General features: G+C 45.0%; 2 protein-coding genes across 3 annotated transcripts; one reads left to right on the top strand and one right to left on the bottom strand.

Moving 5' to 3' along the window:
• Positions 1–688: 688 nt before the first annotated feature.
• LOC123092830 (purple acid phosphatase 3) lies at positions 689–3,036 on the top strand. The gene is made up of 7 exons (XM_044514678.1): positions 689–1,212; positions 1,498–1,654; positions 1,770–1,877; positions 2,009–2,136; positions 2,224–2,352; positions 2,433–2,500; positions 2,610–3,036. The coding sequence occupies exons 1-7, from the start codon at positions 1,027–1,029 to the stop codon at positions 2,839–2,841; spliced, it is 1,008 nt and encodes a 335-aa protein (XP_044370613.1). The 5' UTR covers positions 689–1,026; the 3' UTR covers positions 2,842–3,036.
• Positions 3,037–3,292: 256 nt separating this feature from the next.
• Positions 3,293–8,148, bottom strand: LOC123092829 (prolyl 3-hydroxylase 1). Of its 2 annotated transcripts, none has more exons than XM_044514675.1 (7): positions 7,957–8,148; positions 7,648–7,850; positions 7,264–7,336; positions 6,657–6,752; positions 6,488–6,538; positions 5,749–6,123; positions 3,293–4,243 (listed from the first exon to the last, which is right to left on the bottom strand). In XM_044514675.1, exons 1-7 carry the CDS (start codon positions 8,047–8,049, stop codon positions 3,893–3,895), a joined length of 1,242 nt encoding a protein of 413 aa, XP_044370610.1. In that variant the 5' UTR covers positions 8,050–8,148; the 3' UTR covers positions 3,293–3,892. The 2 variants fall into 2 exon arrangements, with proteins under 2 accessions (XP_044370610.1, XP_044370611.1); XM_044514676.1 differs by having other exon boundaries at positions 3,966–4,255.
• Positions 8,149–21,171: the final 13,023 nt, after the last annotated feature.

Here is a 21,171-nt window from a genome sequence, read left to right as displayed (position 1 = left end):
CGCCTATCTTGCTGCAGGGGAATTAGCCTCAACATTTATCGTATGTGGCACTACTAAGATAGCACTATTATACATGCCCTAACTCGTACAGGAAAGGTACGTGGACACGAGGGGAGCGAGACGGTTCAGTTCACTTCCCTGGCCAGTTCTTACCTGACTGAGCTGCGAGCTCTGGCCTGTCCAAGAAAACGCCGCGATCGATGTAGTACTAGCGAGCCTCAGCCTCGTCACGCGCTCAACAGGGCAGCATGATTACATGGACCTGTAGTACTAGCCCTACAATAATGCTCGCACATGGTGGACCAAGCTTGGCGTCAGTGAGAAAAGAGTTCGTAAAACTGCACCGGAGATCCATGGAACGGATTGGCCCGTACGTAACATGGTTTCTGCTTTCAGATTCTCAAACTTGAACCTTATACGATAGCTCATCGTGGTTTACGTGGGCGAAAAACTCATCCAAGTCATGAGCGATCGGATCAGTCATCACCACCCGTGCAACTAGCTGCGCGAATCTCTCCAATAACAATGCGTGACACATGGAAGGATGACATGGATGCGTTATCGCGTTGCTGTAGATTAGCACTAAACCAAAAAACCAAGATGATCCTGGACGTCTCAAGCGCCACAAGTAGCACAAAAGTAAGAAGAAAGCCCCAAAGGCCCAAACAGAAAAGAAAGGCTGGCCACGCGCCAACTGGGCTGGCAGACAGTGACATGCACCTTCACCGGCTTCACGATCTCGCATCCTTCCTTCCCTGCTCTCCTCGCCCACCTCCTTTTTTCGTTGCGATTATTACGCTTGCAAGGCACCTAATCGGCGTCTCGCACACACTGTCCATCGCTTTCTTAACCATCCCAGATTCCCAGTGAGCAGTGGTAACTTGCCGTGGTGTCCCTCCTCCTCGCCTTGATCGTGCGTGTGTGTGGGCGTGGCCGCTATATATCCGCGCGCACACTGGCCATCGCTTTCTGGCTACACCTTTCTTAACCACACTGCCGCCGTCCCCGTCAGTCCGGCCATCAACCATGGCGAGGAGTTCCATGGCCGTGGTGCTCGCCGTCCTGGCCGTGGCGGCGCTCCGGTCCGCGCCGGCCGCCGCGGAGCTCCCGCTGGTAGAGCACCCGGCCAAGAACGACGGGTCGCTCAGCCTGCTCGTCATCGGGGACTGGGGCCGCAAGGGCACCTACAACCAATCCAGGGTCGCGGAGCAGGTACGCGATGATCCTTGGCCCGATCTCCTCTTCCTCTTGGTTCGCCAGTAGGATCGTACTACGACTTGAGCTCGTAACCGCGCACCGCGGTAGGGTCGTTGCGATTGGATGGATGGGGAATGAAAACCGCCTGGTGGTTGGTCCACTTGGCATTTCGGTTATTATTTATTGGATTGGAAGGGGTCGCCTTGATCTTCTGCCTCCTTGGCGCGTGCGTCTCCGAGTTTGGCGGGCAGAGCTGCTGCTGAGTCATGGCCTCATGGGGATTCTTCTTTGCTGGTGCAGATGGGGAAGGTCGGGGAGAAGCTGGACATCGACTTCGTGGTCTCCACCGGCGACAACTTCTACGAGAACGGCCTGACGGGCGTCCATGACCAGCAGTTTGAAGAATCCTTCACCAATATCTACACCGCCAAGAGCTTGCAGAAGCCGTGGTACCTCGGTAAGCTTCAGTGATTTATCATCTCCCTCTTTTTTCAGGGAGAAATGGGAAGGTTTTCGGTGCTTTTTCACCTGCTCATCACTAGCTTGCTACTAAGGCTTTTTGTTCCTTCCAGTTCTTGGAAACCATGACTACCGGGGCGATGCGGTAGCACAGCTTGACCCGGTCCTGCGCAAGCTCGATGAGCGATTCGTTTGCATGAGATCATTTGTTGTCAATGCAGGTACATGGTCATATTTATTTGAACCGAGAAAAAGATTTATATTTGTTCATTTCAGATTTTCTTTTTCAAAAAGATGATATACTTGTAAAAACGGCATAAGGCTTGACTATCATTCATCCCTGTTCTCTCAGAGATGGTGGAGTTCTTCTTCATCGACACCACTCCATTCCAACTCAAGTACTGGACTCACCCTAAAGACAGTCACTACGACTGGAGAGGAGTGGCGCCTCGAGAAAACTACATAGCTAATCTGCTGAAGGTGCACACGTCAAATAAATATTCTCATCCATGTTAGTTACAAAGCAAAATAAATACACACTCCTTTTCCGTAAATTCTACAATCTAGGATTTGGACGAGGCAATGAAGAAATCAACTGCAAAGTGGAAGATTGCTGTTGGGCATCATACCATGAGGAGTGTCAGTGACCATGGGGACACCGAGGAGCTCCTGCAATTGCTTCTTCCAGTCCTCGAGGTAAATCATAACTAGCCTCATTATTAGTTTTAAAAAGCCCAGAAAAAGAATCATTTTATGACACTTTCATGCCCTTCCAGGTTAACGGCATCGACTTCTACATCAATGGGCATGACCACTGCTTGGAACACATTAGCAGCAGAGACAGGTTAACGTCGTTTGATAAACATTGTTCTTTTTAGAACAGAGCAGTAAGGCATTAAATTCACACTTGTTGAAGTTGTCTAACCTTAACACGCGGGCTTCTGTTGTACCAGTCCAATCCAATACTTCACTAGCGGAGGCGGTTCAAAAGCATGGAGGGGAGTCTACCAGCCAAATGATGATAAGCTCCAATTCTTTTATGATGGGCAAGGGTTCATGTCCCTCCAACTAAACCAGGACCAAGCTGACTTCATCTTTTATGATGTTTCTGGGAAAGTCTTGTACAAGTGGAGCTCGCGCAAAACAAACTACTTCCAGCCCTCCATCTATGTCACTGCAGAATGAGGGAGATGCAGATCATGGCAGGAGAATTAGTTTGGTAGTGCTATTTGTGAAAAAAATTGAATGTGCCACTGTGGTAACAGTGGTAAAGGTAATAGATTGGTATTTAGTATGGTGTGTGGTTCAGCGCTGAAGAAATATTGAACTGGTTGTGAATTGTCTGCAATAAAGGAGCAGAGATGCTCAGCATGGTGTCCATTGGTTCTGAACTTCTGATGCATACATAAGTCACAGGGATCTAGTGATGTGATGTGCATTTAGAGAAATATGCATAAACTCTAATATTGTACCCAGCACTCAAAAAATTAAATGAACTCTAGTATCTGACGGTGACCTTTGCATATTGGTATCAGGATTCAACAACAGTGCAAAGACTATTTTCTTCAGCTTTCTTTCACAAATAAAGGGCACGGTTTGTGTGTGGAAGAGAGAATGCATGGGGATCTGATGAGCTGATATTTCAAATTTTCAAGAACCAATGAAACAAGTTTAAATTAACCAATGAATGGTCTACGGTCTACCACAATGTTTCAGACCATCAGAGAGATCCCCTTAACAGGTCATGCATTAAGTTTGGGCACTCAGATTGCAGAGGCCCCTAACTGCATTTTCAAGTGTTTCATGACAGAAAAAGTTGCCAAGAAAATACTACTTCAGGCATGCAAATTACAAGTACCAGAATAATTTTGTGGCAAAAACTCGGAAAATGTTGCCAAGAAAATATCACTTCAGACATGCAAACTAAAAGTACCTCTCTGGCAAAAACTCGGCAACCAAGAAAATGGTAACCAGCTTGAGAGGTAACAGGCTAACAGCAGATAGAACGTTCTATAAAACAGAATAGGTCTATATTAAGCCACATGAAAGCTGTCTAAAATACATATATCAAGGAACGGTTTTCCATAATGTTTTAACACCAGTGAATCCATCTTAGAGAGATTACCCCAATGAGCAACAGTTAAATTCAAAACTCTCCACGGCCATGTCAGACGTAATGCTACCTAACATCATTGTTATGTTACTAGTATGATTTTCATTTTTATAAGGGCAGTGTTTAGTTCCCTTCACCACATACCTGGGTAGGCTCGGAGGGATCTAAAACAAAAATGGTTCCATTGGACAGCCAATTTGGCAAGAATATCGACAACTTTCTCTTCAATTCTTCTGAATAATTCTCCCACATAGCAAGTGCTAACACAACATCATCCCATTCAATAACAGAATCCACATTGCTATATGATCCAAATATGGTCTGTGCAAGTCCATGGTTACACGGTAATGGAAGTTCCATTCCACTTGATTGCTGTACTTGTATAGTAGGGTAGCAAACTGTTTCTGAACCACCAGTAGTCTGGTTTCTCCTTGCTGCCAGTTCAGGTGCTTTCCAGTAGTAAAATTGCACCACCTAATTAAGAAACTTGAAATGAATGCAACTCAATTAACAGAAAAGATGTCAGATGTAACCTAGTTGAAAGATGTAGGTAAAAAAACTGTCGTTTGTACAAAAAAAAATTGTTCATGATCGGTGTCAACAAGCACATTTACTGAGCAATAAACTGATACTTTAAAATCAAGTTCTACAATCCACGGTGATGTTGGAGTAATGGCACGATAAACTTGCAGGAAAATAGTGGCCAGAAAAAAGCATTCAACAATCTTAAAAGGGATAATATGATGCACTTGATAAAAATTTCTTCACATATTCTTCAGCAGTTTTGGCATCCCTTGGGTTAAGTTTCTTTGGCACATATACTATGATAAAACAGCCCTATTAGGAATTAGTTTAAAAGGGTCTTTTGGCAGCAATGTTCTTAAGCATTTGGATCTTTTCAAGATTCTGACCGGTCTTCTACATGCATGAGATGGAAAAATAAATATTCCAGAATTGCATATGACTAAACTCAGCTTTAGAAGAAGATTTTCATTAGGTTTACTGATTTACAACAGGAAATCAACTAGTCCCAAAACTCTGTAGAAGTAGACTATTTCTTGGAACTTCAGTACTCCCTCTGTAAAGAAATATAAGAGCGTTTAGATCACTAGAGTAGTGTTCTAAACACTCTTATATTTCTTTACGGAGGGAGTACTTTACTATCATCCACTTTCTGAAATATCATCTGAGCAGTCAGACGGGCTGCGAAACATTCTTGACCAAGTTAGTTTGCATAGTAACATAGACTGTTTATCTTGCATTTGGGGCACTAATGACTTAAAATGCTTCAAAGGCATACACACTAGTTACAGGATGCACTGAATTTTGCCATGATTCAGTTGGGCATGGAATAATAAATACAGGTTGCAACATAGTACAAATTCTGACAGATTCTACTATAGAGGACACTAAATACCAAAGCAATGTTGAGAAAGAATGAGGGACTGTTTGGTTCTCTGCCCTCAACTGCCAAGCCAAAACGTTGGCGTTGACTGAGACGTGGGCGTCCGTTTGGATCAGCTCCTATTTTTGGCACGCCCAGCCCGTCCGCCCTCCCTACAACTGATTTCATGCCAATTTGTTGGCGAAAACCAGGGCGCGCGGATCGGTCGCCAATTTTTTGGTCAGCCCGTGACATGGCAGGGCGAACGTGGGCAGCAACCAAACAGCCCCTGATTTATTTGTTGAATTGACTTTTTTGTGCCCTTGTAACATGGATTGCCAAGAAGATTGGTTTCACCTACTCTTGACATGTAACTTCAGCAAGGGACTGTTGGGCATTCACCAATAAGTATGTTATAACAAACCAAATTATCATTTATCAGCGGCAATGAGACAAAGCTTCTTTATAGAAACTATCCGCTCCTCACTGCTGGCATATCTTGTTTTAAAAGAATATATGCATATGATCCTATTGCACTTAATCTGACTGCAGAATTAAATCCACTCAAAAAGGAAAGTATGCAGAATGCGGTTACCTGAAGAGCGTGCAAGCTGTTGGCAAATATCTTCCCAAAGACATCATCTGCCCTCCCAATTCGCAGTGGCTTCCCAAGCAACTCTATGGGGTCATCAGCTGGTGCACCAGATGTACTCTTACTGTCTTCATCGCTGCTTGCACGAAAACTAAACCCAAGAATGTGTATTCTAGCACATCGTATGTCAAAGCCAGACTGATCGTAGGAAAACCAGTACATGTTATCTGAGGCTGGCAAAGGAATATAAGAGTTCTGATCAGCTGGCTCATAGCTCAGTGATGTTTGGGATAGAAAACTAAGGAGCTTTGGATCCTCATCAAAAGAACTATCTCTAGTGAACCAAAGAGTAAGTGTGAGCCTTTCACCCTCAGTTACCTGTAAAAGATTTGCTATAGTTTGTTGATAAAAAGAAAAGTTCTCGTGTAAAACGTCAAAAGACTGACAATATCTTGAGGAAAAAACAAAGGCTGCCGATGAATTGAGTTTTGCAAAGCCTATGCAAGGGAAAAAGAGAAAATATTTGACCATGAAACAATTAGTTCGCAATCAACCGTTGCTACAGCTGACTTTAACACATTTTCCCCATTTGTTTCATAAATAGAAAACAATAAAAATAATAGAGAACTTTTATTGTATCTAAATAATGGCACAAAATATGATAACCAACATTAGTGAAGGAGGATAGGCGTGCATATACTACAGTAAAAAAAACTGATCCACACAGAAAACAGAAACGTACCTCATCTACACAATGCACATTACGATTATCAGCAGTGTAGATGACAGCATCCTGAAAACAATATTAATTGTCATAAAATGAAAGAAATTATCCAATATATTTAAGCCGGTGGAAGATAATATCCACATCAATGATTCTGAAAAAAATGCATGTAGTGTGTGCTGCTTACACCAGCAACTGGAATAACAGTGGAGGGTTCACCATCCTGAAACTTCAACAGTCCACCCTTAAAGTCCTTTCCATGATTGTTCAAGTAGCACACAGCCTTTTTAATTGAATCCAGAAGAGGGAAATAAAGTCAGCATGAGAAAGATCACCTCTAAAAGAAGCAGAAAAGCAAGTGATCAGTGTGGGCAAAAACTTATAAGTGGTCATCATAGCAGAACTAAGAAAACCTCTCCATGTTATGAATGGCTTCAATATCTAATCACAATGATAATACACAGAGCGAAGAAAATTTTCAATGTGTGTTGGTTCTTAACAAACTCATAGTTTCATGGGATCATTTCTTACATTGTTCATGAAATTGGCAAGTATTTGCAGCAGTCTATTAATGCAAAGCAGGATACATAATGGCATGTTTTTGTTTTACAGCAATACTTGACAACATTTTCCTTGCTTATTCGCCAACAAGTAGGCAAATGGGAACTAAATCAACCAAAATGACAGTTAAGCACTAAGAACTGTGTGATGTCACTGTCTCGGAATTAAAAACTCGAGATACAAAGAGAAACCATGCAAACTGACTGAATTCCCCAAATCAGATTGGTCCTCACAGTGAAGGCTCTTTGCCTAAGATAAGGTTTGTTGTCGTCACTGTGCCATCCAATAGAAGAACCCTTGCACCAACTGCACGCCAAATACAGAGGTTTTTAATAAGGAGAGCATTAGTGTGTCACGTTATGTCAGGTCCTACATAAACTACCTTCAAGGTTTATGCGCACCATTAATAGGGTGACACCATTTTTTATAAGGTTTATGCATCCGTATAAAGTTAGTGGAATCATGAGGGCAGGTACAATGCAAGGTGCTTATATGAGGGTACTATAAGCATATATGTAAAATTGATTTGCTCCAAGGAGACATGCTGATACCAATGTGAAACTACTAGGACCGACCAGACAGAATGGCATGAAAGAGGTGATGCGACTGTTCAACACCTGACGAGTCCGGTGAACTCGACGAAGAGGTCGAAGTGGCAGGAGAAGAAGGACTCGACGGCGTCGCGGAGTCGCTCGCGGATGGGCACGAAGGGGAGGAGTAGGTGGCCGCAGCCGGTGGCAGCCAGATGCGGCAGCGATGTAGACACCACCGAAGGCCGGTACCCCGCCGTCCCGCAGCTCCGGTGCACGAACTCCAGCTCCTGGACACGGTGGCCACCGTATGAGACGGTCGATTCGGACCGCAACAAGCTGGAGTTTAGGGCTCGGAGGAGGATGGTTTAGGGGGAGGAGCGTGTGATATACTACCTTGCAGGTCTCGGGGGAGAGGAATCCAGGGAGAAGGAGGCGGACGTTGTCCTCGGTGGCGGTCGGCGGCGGCGAAGCGGCGGCGATAGCCATGGTTGGAAGAGACTTTGGAGATGTGGAGGGGAGAAGACAGACCGTGAGATCGGTGGGCCCCGCGAAAGAGGTCTTTGACTACGCTGACTACTCTGTCGACGAAATCGAGCAGGATTCTGTTCGAGGCGCACAGGACGAAGGGATATACAGTAGTCGCTCATTTACGGCAAAACACAGGGTGCCCTATGCATATTTTCCAGTGGAGAAGAGGTTGATCAATCCTGTCCCTATAGTCCAGATCTAACGCCTGAGATGGTACGGGATCACCGTATCATTTGATGAGGCGTACCATCACATATCCACACTAGAGATTCAGCCATGCATCAAGAGAATGTATCAGGTGCACCGACTCAATTCATGCACCCAATGCTCTGTTGCTATATGAGCCATTGAATGAAAAACAAAGGGATATGATCAGGTTGGTAGGTGGATTGTTGAACCATTGCAGATAGTCCTTTTATTGTATCAAATCGACCCACATCTCCCTCTCCTCTAAATAACTCTGTGTGTTCAATTTTTTTACTTCAAACAAAAAAGGGATCATATATTTTAAGTGAATCTTCTGATTTTGGAAACGTTTTGACTGCTTTCTTTGTTTTGACAAGATCTTTGAATCAAGATTAATATTAGGTATATTTTTGAAAATTCATACTTTGCCTTTTGGAACTTAACTCAAAACTTGACTGAATTTTTTATACAAGTTTTGTAATTTGTCTATGAGAAGCATCCGCCTCTCTCACACGTGGGTCTCGCGTGCAACATGCTTCTGGTACATCAAGTTTTGAGTCAAGTTTCAAAAAAGCAAAAAAAATGTTGGAAACATATTCAACATTGATCTTATTTCAAAGATCTTGTCAAGAAAAATATGACGGTCAAAACGGAGCTGAAATCGAACATTCGGTTCAAAATATATGAATCATTTTGTGTTTGGGCCAAAAAAATAAACATGCAATTTTCTGATGGGAGTGTGGGCTGTGGAGTGCGGGTTAATTTCTACAAAGTACAAGGTTGTCTCCGCAAAAAAAGTCATAGTCCAATTTTTGACCATAATCTAGCCCATTTCTTTTTCATCTAAAGGCCCAGAATCCACCAGTGCATTGGGTGCACAAATTGGCTTGGTGCACAGGATACATTCTCCATGCATCAACTAGCGGTTCTATTGTGCGTAACGTCAGTGGCATGTACTCCCTACGTTTCGAAATATAGGCCGCTGAAGATATCCTTCCGACCAGGTGAAAAATGATGGATTTTACATCGCTGCCCCTACTTTGAATTGGTATCCCCATCGCCGTCTTCCTCCACCCCGGGATTTGAAATCCTCCGTCGTCCACCCCTGTCGTCGCCTGCCCCTGCTTCTCCTCAGTGCTCCCAGGTCCAGGTTGAAGAAAATATGCCCTAGAGGCAATAATAAAGTTGTTATTTATATATTTCCTTACATCATGATAAATGTTTATTATTCATGCTAGAATTGTATTAACCGGAAACTTAGTACATGTGTGAATACATAGACAAACAGAGTGTCACTAGTATGCCTCTACTTGACTAGCTCGTTAATCAAAGATGGTTAAGTTTCCTAGACATGGACAAGAGTTGTCATTTGATGAACGAGATCACATCATTAGAGAATGATGTGAATGACTTGACCCATCCGTTAGCTTAGCACTATGATCATTTAGTTTATTGCTAATGTTTTCTTCATGACTTATACATGTTCCTATGACTATGAGATTATGCAACTCCTGAATACCGAAGGAACACTTTGTGTGCTACCAAACGTCATAACGTAACTGGGTGATTGTAAAGGTGCTCTACAGGTTTCTTCGATGGTACTTATTGAGTTGGCATAGATCGAGATTAGGATTTGTCACTCCGATTGTCGGAGAGGTATCTCTGGGCCCTCTCGGTAATGCACATCACTATAAGCCTTGCAAGCAATGTAACTAATGAGTTAGTTGCGGGATGATGCATTACGATACGAGTAAAGAGACTTGTCGGTAACGAGATTGAACTAGGTATGGTGATACCGGCGATCGAATCTCGGGCAAGTAACATACCGATGACAAAGGGAACGACGTATGTTGTTATGCGGTTTGACCGGTAAAGATCTTCGTAGAATATGTAGGGGCCAATATGAGCATCCAGATTCCGCTATTGGTTATTGACCGGAGACGTGTCTCGGTCATGTCTACATAGTTCTCGAACCCGTAGGGTCCGCACGCTTAACGTTCTGTGATGATTTGTATTATGAGTTATGTGATTTGATGACCGAAGTTTGTTCGAAATCCTGGATGAGATCGGGGACATGACGAGGAGTCTCGAAATGGTCGAGACATAAAGATCGATATATTGAAAGGCTATATTCGGACATCAGAAAGGTTCCGAGTGATTCGGGTATTTTTTGGAGTACCGGAGAGTTACGGGAATTCGTATTGGGCCTTAATGGGCCATACGGAAAAGGAGAGAAAGGCCTCAAGGGTGGTCACGCCCCTTCACCATGGACTAGTCCAAATTGGACTAGGGAAAGGGGGAGCCCCCTTCCTTCCTTCTCCTTCTCCCTTCCCTTTTTCCTATTCCATGTAGGAGGCAGAATCCTACTAGGACTAGGGAGTCCTAGTAGGACTCCGCACTTTGGGTGCGCCCTATGAGGGTCGGTGTCGGTGTCAAAACTGGCGGATCTCGGGTAGGGGGTCCCGAACTAGGGGGTGTCCGGATAGCCGAACTATCATCATCGGCCGGACTCCAAGACTATGAAGATACAAGATTGAAGACTTCGTCCCGTGTCCGGATGGGACTTTCCTTGGCGTGGAAGGCAAGCTTGGCGATACGGATATGTAGATCTCCTACCTTTGTAACCGACTCTGTGTAACCCTAGCCCTCTCCGGTGTCTATATAAACCGGATGGCTTTAGTCCATAGGACGAACAACAATCATACCATAGGCTAGCTTCTAGGGTTTAGCCTCCTTGATCTCGTGGTAGATCTACTCTTGTAACCCACATCATCAATATTAATCAAGCAGGACGTAGGATTTTACCTCCATCAAGAGGGCCCAAACCTGGGTAAAAACATCGTGTCCCTCGTCTCCTGTTACCATCCGCCTAGACGCACAGTTCGGGACCCCCTACCCGAGATCCGTCAGTTTTGACACCGACATTGGTGCTTTCATTGAGAGTTCCTCTGTGTCGTCACCGATAGGCTCGATGGCTTCTTCGATCATCAACAACGATACAGTCCAGGGTGAGACCTTCCTTCCCGGACAGATCTTCGTATTCGGCGGCTTCGCACTGCGGGCCAATTCGCTTGGCCAGCTGGAGTAGATCGAAGTCTACGCCCCCGGCCGTCAGGTCAGATTTGGAAGTTTGAACTTCACGGCTGACATCCGCGGGGACTTGATCCTTGACGGATTCGAGCCACAGCCGAGCGTGCCGTACTGTCACGATGGGCATGATTTAGCTCTGTCGCCGGACAGTACCCTGTGTTGGAGAACGCAGTAATTTCAAAAAAATTCCTACGCACACGCAAGATCATGGTGATGGCATAGCAACGAGAGGGGAGAGTGTTCGTCCATGTACCCTCGTAGACCGTAAGCGGAAGTGTTATGACAACGCGGTTGATGTAGTCGTACGTCTTCACGATCCGACCGATCCAAGCACCGAACGTACGGCACCTTCGAGTTCAGCACACGTTCAGCTCGATGACGATCCCCGGGCTCCGATCCAGCAAAGCTTCGGGGAAGAGTTCCGTTAGCACAACGGCGTGGTGACGATGATGATGTTCTACCGGTGCAGGGCTTCGCCTAAACTCCGCGACGATATGACCGAGGTGGAATATGGTGGAGGGGGGCACCGCACACGGCTAAGGAACGATCTGTAGATCAACTTGTGTGTCTTTGGGGTGCCCCCTGCCCTCGTATATAAAGGAGGGAGGGGGGAGGCTGGCCGACCCTTGTTGGGCGCGCCAGGAGGAAGAGTCCTCCTCCTAGTAGGAGTAGGACTCCTCCTTTCCTACTCCTACTAGGAGGGGAAGGAAGGGGGAGAGGAGGGGAAGGAAAGAGGGGGGCGCCGCCCCCCTCCTTGTCCAATTCGGACCAGTGGGAGAGGGGGCGCGCGGCCCTTCCTGGCCGCCCCTCTCTCTTCCCACCAAGGCCCTTGTGGCCCATTAACTCTTCGGGGGGGTTCCGGTAACCCTCCGGCACTCCGGTTTTCTCCGAAATCACCCGGAACACTTCCGGTGTCCGAATATAGTCGTCCAATATATCAATCTTTATGTCTCGACCATTTCGAGACTCCTCGTCATGTCCGTGATCACATCCGGGACTCCGAACAAACTTCGGTACATCAAAACTTGTAAACTCATAATAAAACTGTCATCATAACGTTAAGCGTGTGGACCCTACGGGTTCGAGAACTATGTAGACATGACCTAGAACTATTCTCGGTCAATAACCAATAGCGGAACCTGGATGCCCATATTGGTTCCTACATATTCTACGAAGATCTTAATCGGTCAAACCGCATAACAACATACGTTGTTCCCTTTGTCATCGGTATGTTACTTGCCCGAGATTTGATCGTCGGTATCCAATACCTAGTTCAATCCCGTTACCGGCAAGTCTCTTTACTCGTTCTGTAACACATCATCTTGTAACTAACTCATTAGTTACAATGCTTGCAAGGCTTAGGTGATGAGTATTACCGAGAGGGCCCAGAGATACCTGTAGAGCACCTTTATAATCACCCAGTTACGTTGTGACGTTTGGTAGCACACAAAGTGTTCTTCCGGTAAACGTGAGTTGCACAATCTCATAGTTGCAGGAACTTTGTATAAGTCATGAAGAAAGCAATAGCAACATACTAAACGATCAAGTGCTAGGCTAACGGAATGGGTCATGTCAATCACATCATTCTCCTAATGATGTGATCCCATTAATCAAATGACAACACATGTCTATGGTTAGGAAACATAACCATCTTTGAGTAATGAGCTAGTCAAGTAGAGGCATACTAGCGACTTTATGTTTGTCTATGTATTCACACATGTATCATGTTTCCGGTTAATACAATTCTAGCATGAATAATAAACATTTATCATGATATGAGGAGATAAATAATAACGTTATTATTTCCTCTAGGGCATATTTCCTTCAGTCTCCCACTTGCACTAGAGTCAATAATCTAGATTACATAGTAATGATTCTAACACCCATGGAGTCTTGGTGCTGATCATGTTTTGCTTGTGAGAGAGGCTTAGTCAACGGGTCTGCAACATTCAGATCCGTATGTATCTTGCAAATCTCTATGTCTCCCACTTGGACTTGGTCCCGAATGGAATTGAAGCGTCTCTTGATGTGCTTGGTCCTCTTGTGAAATCTGGATTCCTTTGCCAAGGCAATTGCACCAGTATTGTCACAGAAGATCTTCATTGGTCCCGATGCACTAGATATGACACCTAGATCAGAAATGAACTCCTTCATCCAGACTCCTTCATTTGCTGCTTCTGAAGCAGCTATGTACTCCGCTTCACATGTAGATCCCGCTACGACACTTTGTTTAGAACTGCACCAACTTACAGCTCCACCGTTTAATAAAAACACGTATCCGGTTTGTGATTTAGAATCATCCGGATCAGTGTCAAAGCTTGCATCGACGTAACCATTTACGACTAGCTCTTTGTCACCTCCATATACGAGAAACATATCCTTAGTCCTTTTCTGGTATTTCAGGATGTTCTTGACCGCTGTCCAGTGATCCACTCCTGGATTACTTTGGTACCTTCCTGCCAAGCTTATTGCTAAGCATACATCAGGTCTGGTACACAGCATTGCATACATGATAGAGCCTATGGCTGAAGCATAGGGAACATTTTTCATTTTCTCTCTATCTTCTGTTGTGGTCGGGCATTGAGTTTGACTCAACTTCACACCTTGTAGCACAGGCAAGAATCCTTTCTTTGCCTGATCCATTTTGAACTTTTTCAAAATTTTGTCAAGGTATGTGCTTTGTGAAAGTCCTATTAAGCGTCTTGATCTATCTCTATAGATCTTGATGCCCAATATGTAAGCAGCTTCACCGAGGTCTTTCATTGAAAAACTTTTATTCAATTATCCTTTTATGCTATCCAGAAATTCTATATCATTTCCAATTAATAATATGTCATCTACATATAAAATTAGAAATGCTACAGAGCTCCCACTCACTTTCTTGTAAATACAGGCTTCTCCAAAAGTATGTATAAAACCATACGCTTTGATCACACTATCAAAGTGTTTATTCCAACTCCGAGATGCTTGCACCAGTCCATAAATGGAACGCTGGAGCTTGCACACTTTGTCAGCACCTTTTGGATCAACAAAACCTTTCGGCTGCATCATATACAACTCTTCTTCTAGAAATCCATTCAAGAATGCAGTCTTGACATCCATTTGCCAAATTTCATAATCATGAAATGTAGCAATAGCTAACATGATTCGGACGGACTTAAGCATCGCTACGGGTGAGAAAGTCTCATCGTAGTCAACCCCTTGAACTTGTCGAAAACCTTTTGCAACAAGTCGAGCTTTATAGACAGTTATATTACCATCAGTGTCAGTCTTCTTCTTAAAGATCCATTTATTCTCAATGGCTTGCCGATCATCGGGCAAGTCAACCAAAGTCCATACTTTGTGTTCATACATGGATCCCATCTCAGATTTCATGGCTTCTAGCCATTTTGCGGAATCCGGGCTCATCATCGCTTCCTCATAGTTCGTAGGTTCATCATGGTCAAGTAACATGACTTCCAGAATAGGATTACCGTACCACTCTGGTGTGGATCTTACTCTGGTAGACCTACGAGGTTCAGTAGAAACTTGATCTGAAGTTTCATGATCATTATCATTTGCTTCCTCACTAATTGGTGTAGTTGTCACAGGAACCGGTTCTCGTGATGAACTACTTTCCAATAAGGGAGTAGATACAGTTATCTCATCAAGTTCTACTTTCCTCCCACTCACTTCTTTCGAGAGAAACTCCTTCTCTAGAAAGGATCCATTCTTAGCAACGAATGTCTTGCCTTCGGATCTGTGATAGAAGGTGTACCCAATAGTCTCTTTTGGGTATCCTATGAAGACACATTTCTCCGATTTAGGTTCGAGCTTATCTGGTTGAAATTTCTTTACATAAGCATCGCAGCCCCAAACTTTAAGAAACGACAACTTTGGTTTCTTGCCAAACCACAGTTCATAAGGCGTCGTCTCAACGGATTTTGATGGTGCCCTATTTAACGTGAATGCGGCCGTCTCTAAAGCATAACCCCAAAATGATAGCGGTAAATCAGTAAGAGACATCATAGATCGCACCATATCCAGTAAAGTACGATTACGACGTTCGGACACACCATTTCGTTGTGGTGTTCCAGGTGGCGTGAGCTGCAAAACTATTCCACATTGTTTCATGTGTAGGCCAAACTCATAACTCAAATATTCTCCTCCACGATCAGATCGTAGAAACTTTATTTTCGTGTTACGATGATTTTCCACTTCACTTTGAAATTCTTTGAACTTTTCAAATGTTTCAGACTTGTGTTTCATCAAGTAGATATACCCATATCTGCTCAAATCATCAGTGAAGGTGAGAAAATAACGATACCCGCCACGAGCCTCAACATTCATTGGGCCACAAACATTAGTATGTATGATTTTCAACAAATCAGTTGCTCGCTCCATAGTTCCGGAGAACGGCGTTTTAGTCATCTTGCCCATAAGGCACGGTTCGCAAGTACCAAGTGATTCATAATCAAGTGATTCCAAAAGTCCATCAGTATGGAGTTTCTTCATGCGCTTTACACTGATATGACCCAAATGGCAGTGCCACAAATAAGTTGCACTATCATTATTAACTCTGCATCTTTTGGTTTCAACACTATGAATATGTGTATCACTACTATCGAGATTTAATAAAAATAGACCACTCTTCAAGGGTGCATGACCATAAAAGATATTACTCATATAAATAGAACAACCATTATTCTCTGATTTAAATGAATAACCGTCTCGCATCAAACAAGATCCAGATATAATGTTCATGCTCAACGCTGGCACCAAATAACAATTATTCAGGTCTAAAACTAATCCCGAAGGTAGATGTAGAGGTAGCGTGCCGACCGCGATCACATCAACTTTGGAACCGTTTCCCACGCGCATTGTCACCTCGTCCTTGGCTAGTGCTCGCTTATTCCGTAGTCCCTGTTTCGAGTTGCAAATATTAGCAACAGAACCAGTATCAAATACCCAGGTGCTACTACGAGCTCTAGTTAGGTACACATCAATAACATGTATATCACATATACCTTTGTTCACTTTGCCATCCTTCTTATCCGCCAAATACTTGGGGCAGTTCCGCTTCCAGTGACCAGTCTGCTTGCAGTAGAAGCACTCAGTTTCAGGCTTAGGTCCAGACTTGGGTTTCTTCTCTTGACCAACAACTTGCTTGCTGTTCTTCTTGAAGTTCCCCTTCTTCTTCCCTTTGCCCTTTTTCCTGAAACTAGTGGTCTTGTTGACCATCAACACTTGATGCTCCTTCTTGATTTCTACCTCCGCAGCTTTTAGCATTGCGAAGAGCTCGGGAATAGTCTTGTTCATCCCTTGCATATTATAGTTCATCACAAAGCTCTTGTAGCTTGGTGGCAGTGATTGGAGAATTCTGTCAATGACGCTATCATCCGGAAGATTAATTCCCAGTTGAATCAAGTGATTATTATACCCAGACATTTTGAGTATATGCTCACTAACAGAACTATTCTCCTCCATCTTGCAGCTGTAGAACTTATTGGAGACTTCATATCTCTCAATCCGGGCATTTGCTTGAAATATTAACTTCAACTCCTGGAACATCTCATATGCTCCATGACGTTCAAAACGTCGTTGAAGACCCGGTTCTAAGCCGTAAAGCATGGCACACTGAACTATAGAGTAGTCATCAGCTTTGCTCTGCCAGACGTTCTTAACGTCGTCAGTTGCATCAGCAGCAGGCCTGGCACCCAGCGGTGCTTCCAGGACGTAACTTTTCTGTGCAGCAATGAGGATAAGCCTCAGGTTACGGACCCAGTCCGTGTAATTGCTACCATCATCTTTCAACTTTGCTTTCTCAAGGAACGCATTAAAATTCAACGGAACAACAGCACGAGCCATCTATCTACAAACAAACATAGACAAGCAAAATACTATCAGGTACTAAGTTCATGATAAATTTAGGTTCAATTAATCATATTACTTAAGAACTCCCACTTAGACAGACATCTCTCTAGTCATCTAAGTGATCACGTGATCCAAATCAACTAAACCATAACCGATCATCACGTGAGATGGAGTAGTTTTCAATGGTGAACATCACTATGTTGATCATATCTACTATATGATTCATGCTCGACCTTTCGGTCTCCGTGTTCCGAGGCCATATCTGCATATGCTAGGCTCGTCAAGTTTAACCTGAGTATTCCGCGTGTGCAAAACTATCTTGCACCCGTTGTAGATGGACGTAGAGCTTATCACACCCGATCATCACGTGGTGTCTGGGCACGACGAACTTTGGCAACGGTGCATACTCAGGGAGAACACTTCTTGATAATTTTAGTGAGAGATCATCTTAAAATGCTACCGTCAATCAAAGCAAGATAAGATGCATAAAGGATAAACATCACATGCAATCAATATAAGTGATATGATATGGCCATCATCATCTTGTGCTTGTGATCTCCATCTCCAAAGCACCGTCATGATCACCATCGTCACCGGCGTGACACCTTGATCTTCATCGTAGCATCGTTGTCGTCTCGCCAACTATTGCTTCTACGACTATCGCTACCGCTTAGTGATAAAGTAAAGCAATTACAGGGCGTTTGCATTTCATACAATAAAGCGACAACCATATGGCTCCTGCCAGTTGCCGATAACTTCGGTTACAAAACATGATCATCTCATACAATAAAATATAGCATCACGTCTTGACCATATCACATCACAACATGCCCTGCAAAAACAAGTTAGACGTCCTCTACTTTGTTGTTGCAAGTTTTACGTGGCTGCTACGGGCTTAGCAAGAACCGTTCTTACCTACGCATCAAAAACCACAACGATAGTTTGTCAAGTTGGTGCTGTTTTAACCTTCGCAAGGACCGGACGTAGCCACACTCGATTCAGCTAAAGTGAGAGAGACAGACACCCGCCGGTCACCTTTAAGCAACGAGTGCTCGTAGCGGTGAAACCAGTCTCGCGTAAGCGTACGCGTAATGTCGGTCCGGGCCGCTTCATCTCACAATACCGCCGAACCAAAGTATGACATGCTGGTAAGCAGTATGACTTATATCGCCCACAACTCACTTGTGTTCTACTCGTGCATATGACATCTACGCATAAAACCAGGCTCGGATGCCACTGTTGGAGAACGCAGTAATTTCAAAAAATTTCATATGCACACGCAAGATCATGGTGATGGCATAGCAACGAGAGGGGAGAGTGTTCATCCACGTACCCTCGTAGACCGTAAGCGGAAGCGTTATGACAATGCGGTTGATGTAGTCGTACGTCTTCACGATCCGACCGATCCAAGCACCGAACGTACGGCACCTCCGAGTTCAGCACACGTTCAGCTTGATGACGATCCCCGGGCTCCGATCCAGCAAAGCTTCGGGGAAGAGTTCCGTTAGCACGATGGCGTGGTGACGATGATGATGTTATACTAGCGCAGGGCTTCGCCTAAACTCCGCGACGATATGACCGAGGTGGAATATGGTGGAGGGGGGCACCGCACACGGCTAAGGAACGATCCGTAGATCAACTTGTGTGTCTTTGGGGTGCCCCCTGCCCCCGTATATAAAGGAGGGAGGGGGGAGGCCGGCCGGCCCTTGTTGGGAGCGCCAGGACGAAGAGTCCTCCTCCTACTAGGAGTAGGACTCCTCCTTTCCTACTCCTACTAGGAGGGGAAGGAAGGGGGAGAGGAGGGGAAGGAAAGAGGGGGGCGCCGCCCCCCCTCCTAGTCCAATTCAGACCAGAGGGAGAGGGAGCGCGCGGCCCTTCCTGACCGCCCCCCTCTCTTCCCACCAAGGCCCATGTGGCCCATTAACTCTCCGGGGGGGGGGGGTCCGGTAACCCTCCGGCACTCCGGTTATCTCCGAAATCACCCTGAACACTTCTGGTGTCCGAATATAGTCGTCCAATATATCAATCTTTATGTCTCGACCATTTTGAGACTCCTCGTCATGTCCGTGATCACATCCGGGACTCCGAACAAACTTCGGTACATCAAAACTTGTAAACTCATAATAAAACTGTCATCGTAACGTTAAGCGTGCGGACCCTACGGGTTCGAGAACTATGTAGACATGACCTAGAACTATTCTCGGTCAATAACCAATAGCGGAACCTGGATGCATATTGGTTCCTACATATTCTACGAAGATCTTTATCGGTCAAACCGCATAACAACATACGTTGTTCCCTTTGTCATCGGTATGTTACTTGCCCGAGATTTGATCGTCGGTATCCAATACCTAGTTCAATCTTGTTACCGGCAAGTCTCTTTACTCGTTCTGTAACACATCATCTTATAACTAACTCATTAGTTACAATGCTTGCAAGGCTTAGGTGATGAGTATTATCGAGAGGGCCCAGAGATACCTCTCCGACAATCGGAGTGACAAAACCTAATCTCGAATTATGCCAACCCAACATGCACCTTCGGAAACACCTGTAGAGCACCTTTATAATCACCCAGTTACGTTGTGACGTTTGGTAGCACACAAAGTGTTCTTTCGGTAAACGTGAGTTGCACAATCTCATAGTTGCAGGAACTTTGTATAAGTCATGAAGAAAGCAATAGCAACATACTAAACGATCAAGTGCTAGGCTACCGGAATGGGTCATGTCAATCACATCATTCTCCTAATGATGTGATCCCATTAATCAAATGACAACACATGTATATGGTTAGGAAACATAACCATCTTTGATTAATGAGCTAGTCAAGTAGAGGCATACTAGTGACTTTATGTTTGTCTATGTATTCACACATGTATCATGTTTCCGGTTAATACAATTCTAGCATGAATAATAAACATTTATCATGATATGAGGAAATAAATAATAACTTTATTATTGCCTCTAAGGCATATTTCCTTCACCCTGGAGGCCGCACTCGAACCCACTCCGATCTTCGACTCGGAGCCGGCTGCGTAGACCAAGGATGGATGGCTAGACACCACCTCGGGGGCTGCAACCTCTACGGCGATAGAGCCGAACACCGATCTTGTCCCCCATGAAGCTCGTGACTCCGAGGTGTCGGACTCCAGACCTCCCGCGCCCCCTCCAGTCGAATCCGATTGGGCGCCGATCATGGAGTTCACCGCGGCGGACATCTTTCAACACTCACCTTTTGGCGACATCTTGAGTTCGCTAAAGTACCTCTCGTTATCAGGAGAGGCCTGGGCGGACTGCGGCCAGGACGGTTGGGATGCGGACGACGAAGAAATTCAGAGCCCACCCACCACCCACTTGGTAGCCACTGTCGACGACCTAACCGACATGCTAGATTACGACTCTGAGGACATCGACGGTATGGACGATGATGCCGGAGACGACCAAGAACCAGCGCCCACCGGGCACTGGAAAGCCACCTCTTCATACGACATATACATGGTGGATATCCCAAAGGATGGGAATGGCAAAGGAATAGCGGAGGATGACCCCTCCAAGAAACAGCCCAAGCGCCGGCGTCAGCGGCGCCGCTCTAAATCCCGCCATAGCAAGAATGAGGATTCCGGCACCGGAGACAATAATACACCGGATAGCGCCAAAAACAACCCACTCCAGTAAGATCCAGCACAGGAGGAGGGGGACACCAGCCCTCATGAGAGAGCGGCCGAAGAAGACGTAGAGGACTATATGCCTCCCTCCGGAGACGAGGCAAGCCTCGACGACGACGAACTCGTCGTACCTGAGGATCCCGTCGAACAGGAGCGTTTCAAACCTAGGCTTATGGCCACGACAAACAGCCTCAAGAAAAAGCAGCAGCAACTTAGAGCTGATCAAGATCTGCTAGCCGACAGATGGACCGAAGTCCTCGCGGCCGAAGAGCATGAACTCGAACGCCCC

This window comes from Triticum aestivum, chromosome 4B (genome assembly GCF_018294505.1).
Source record: "Triticum aestivum cultivar Chinese Spring chromosome 4B, IWGSC CS RefSeq v2.1, whole genome shotgun sequence".
Taxonomy (NCBI): Eukaryota; Viridiplantae; Streptophyta; class Magnoliopsida; order Poales; family Poaceae; genus Triticum; species Triticum aestivum.
Note: the sequence above shows the minus strand (reverse complement) of the source record. Positions and strands in the feature narration are given on the sequence as shown.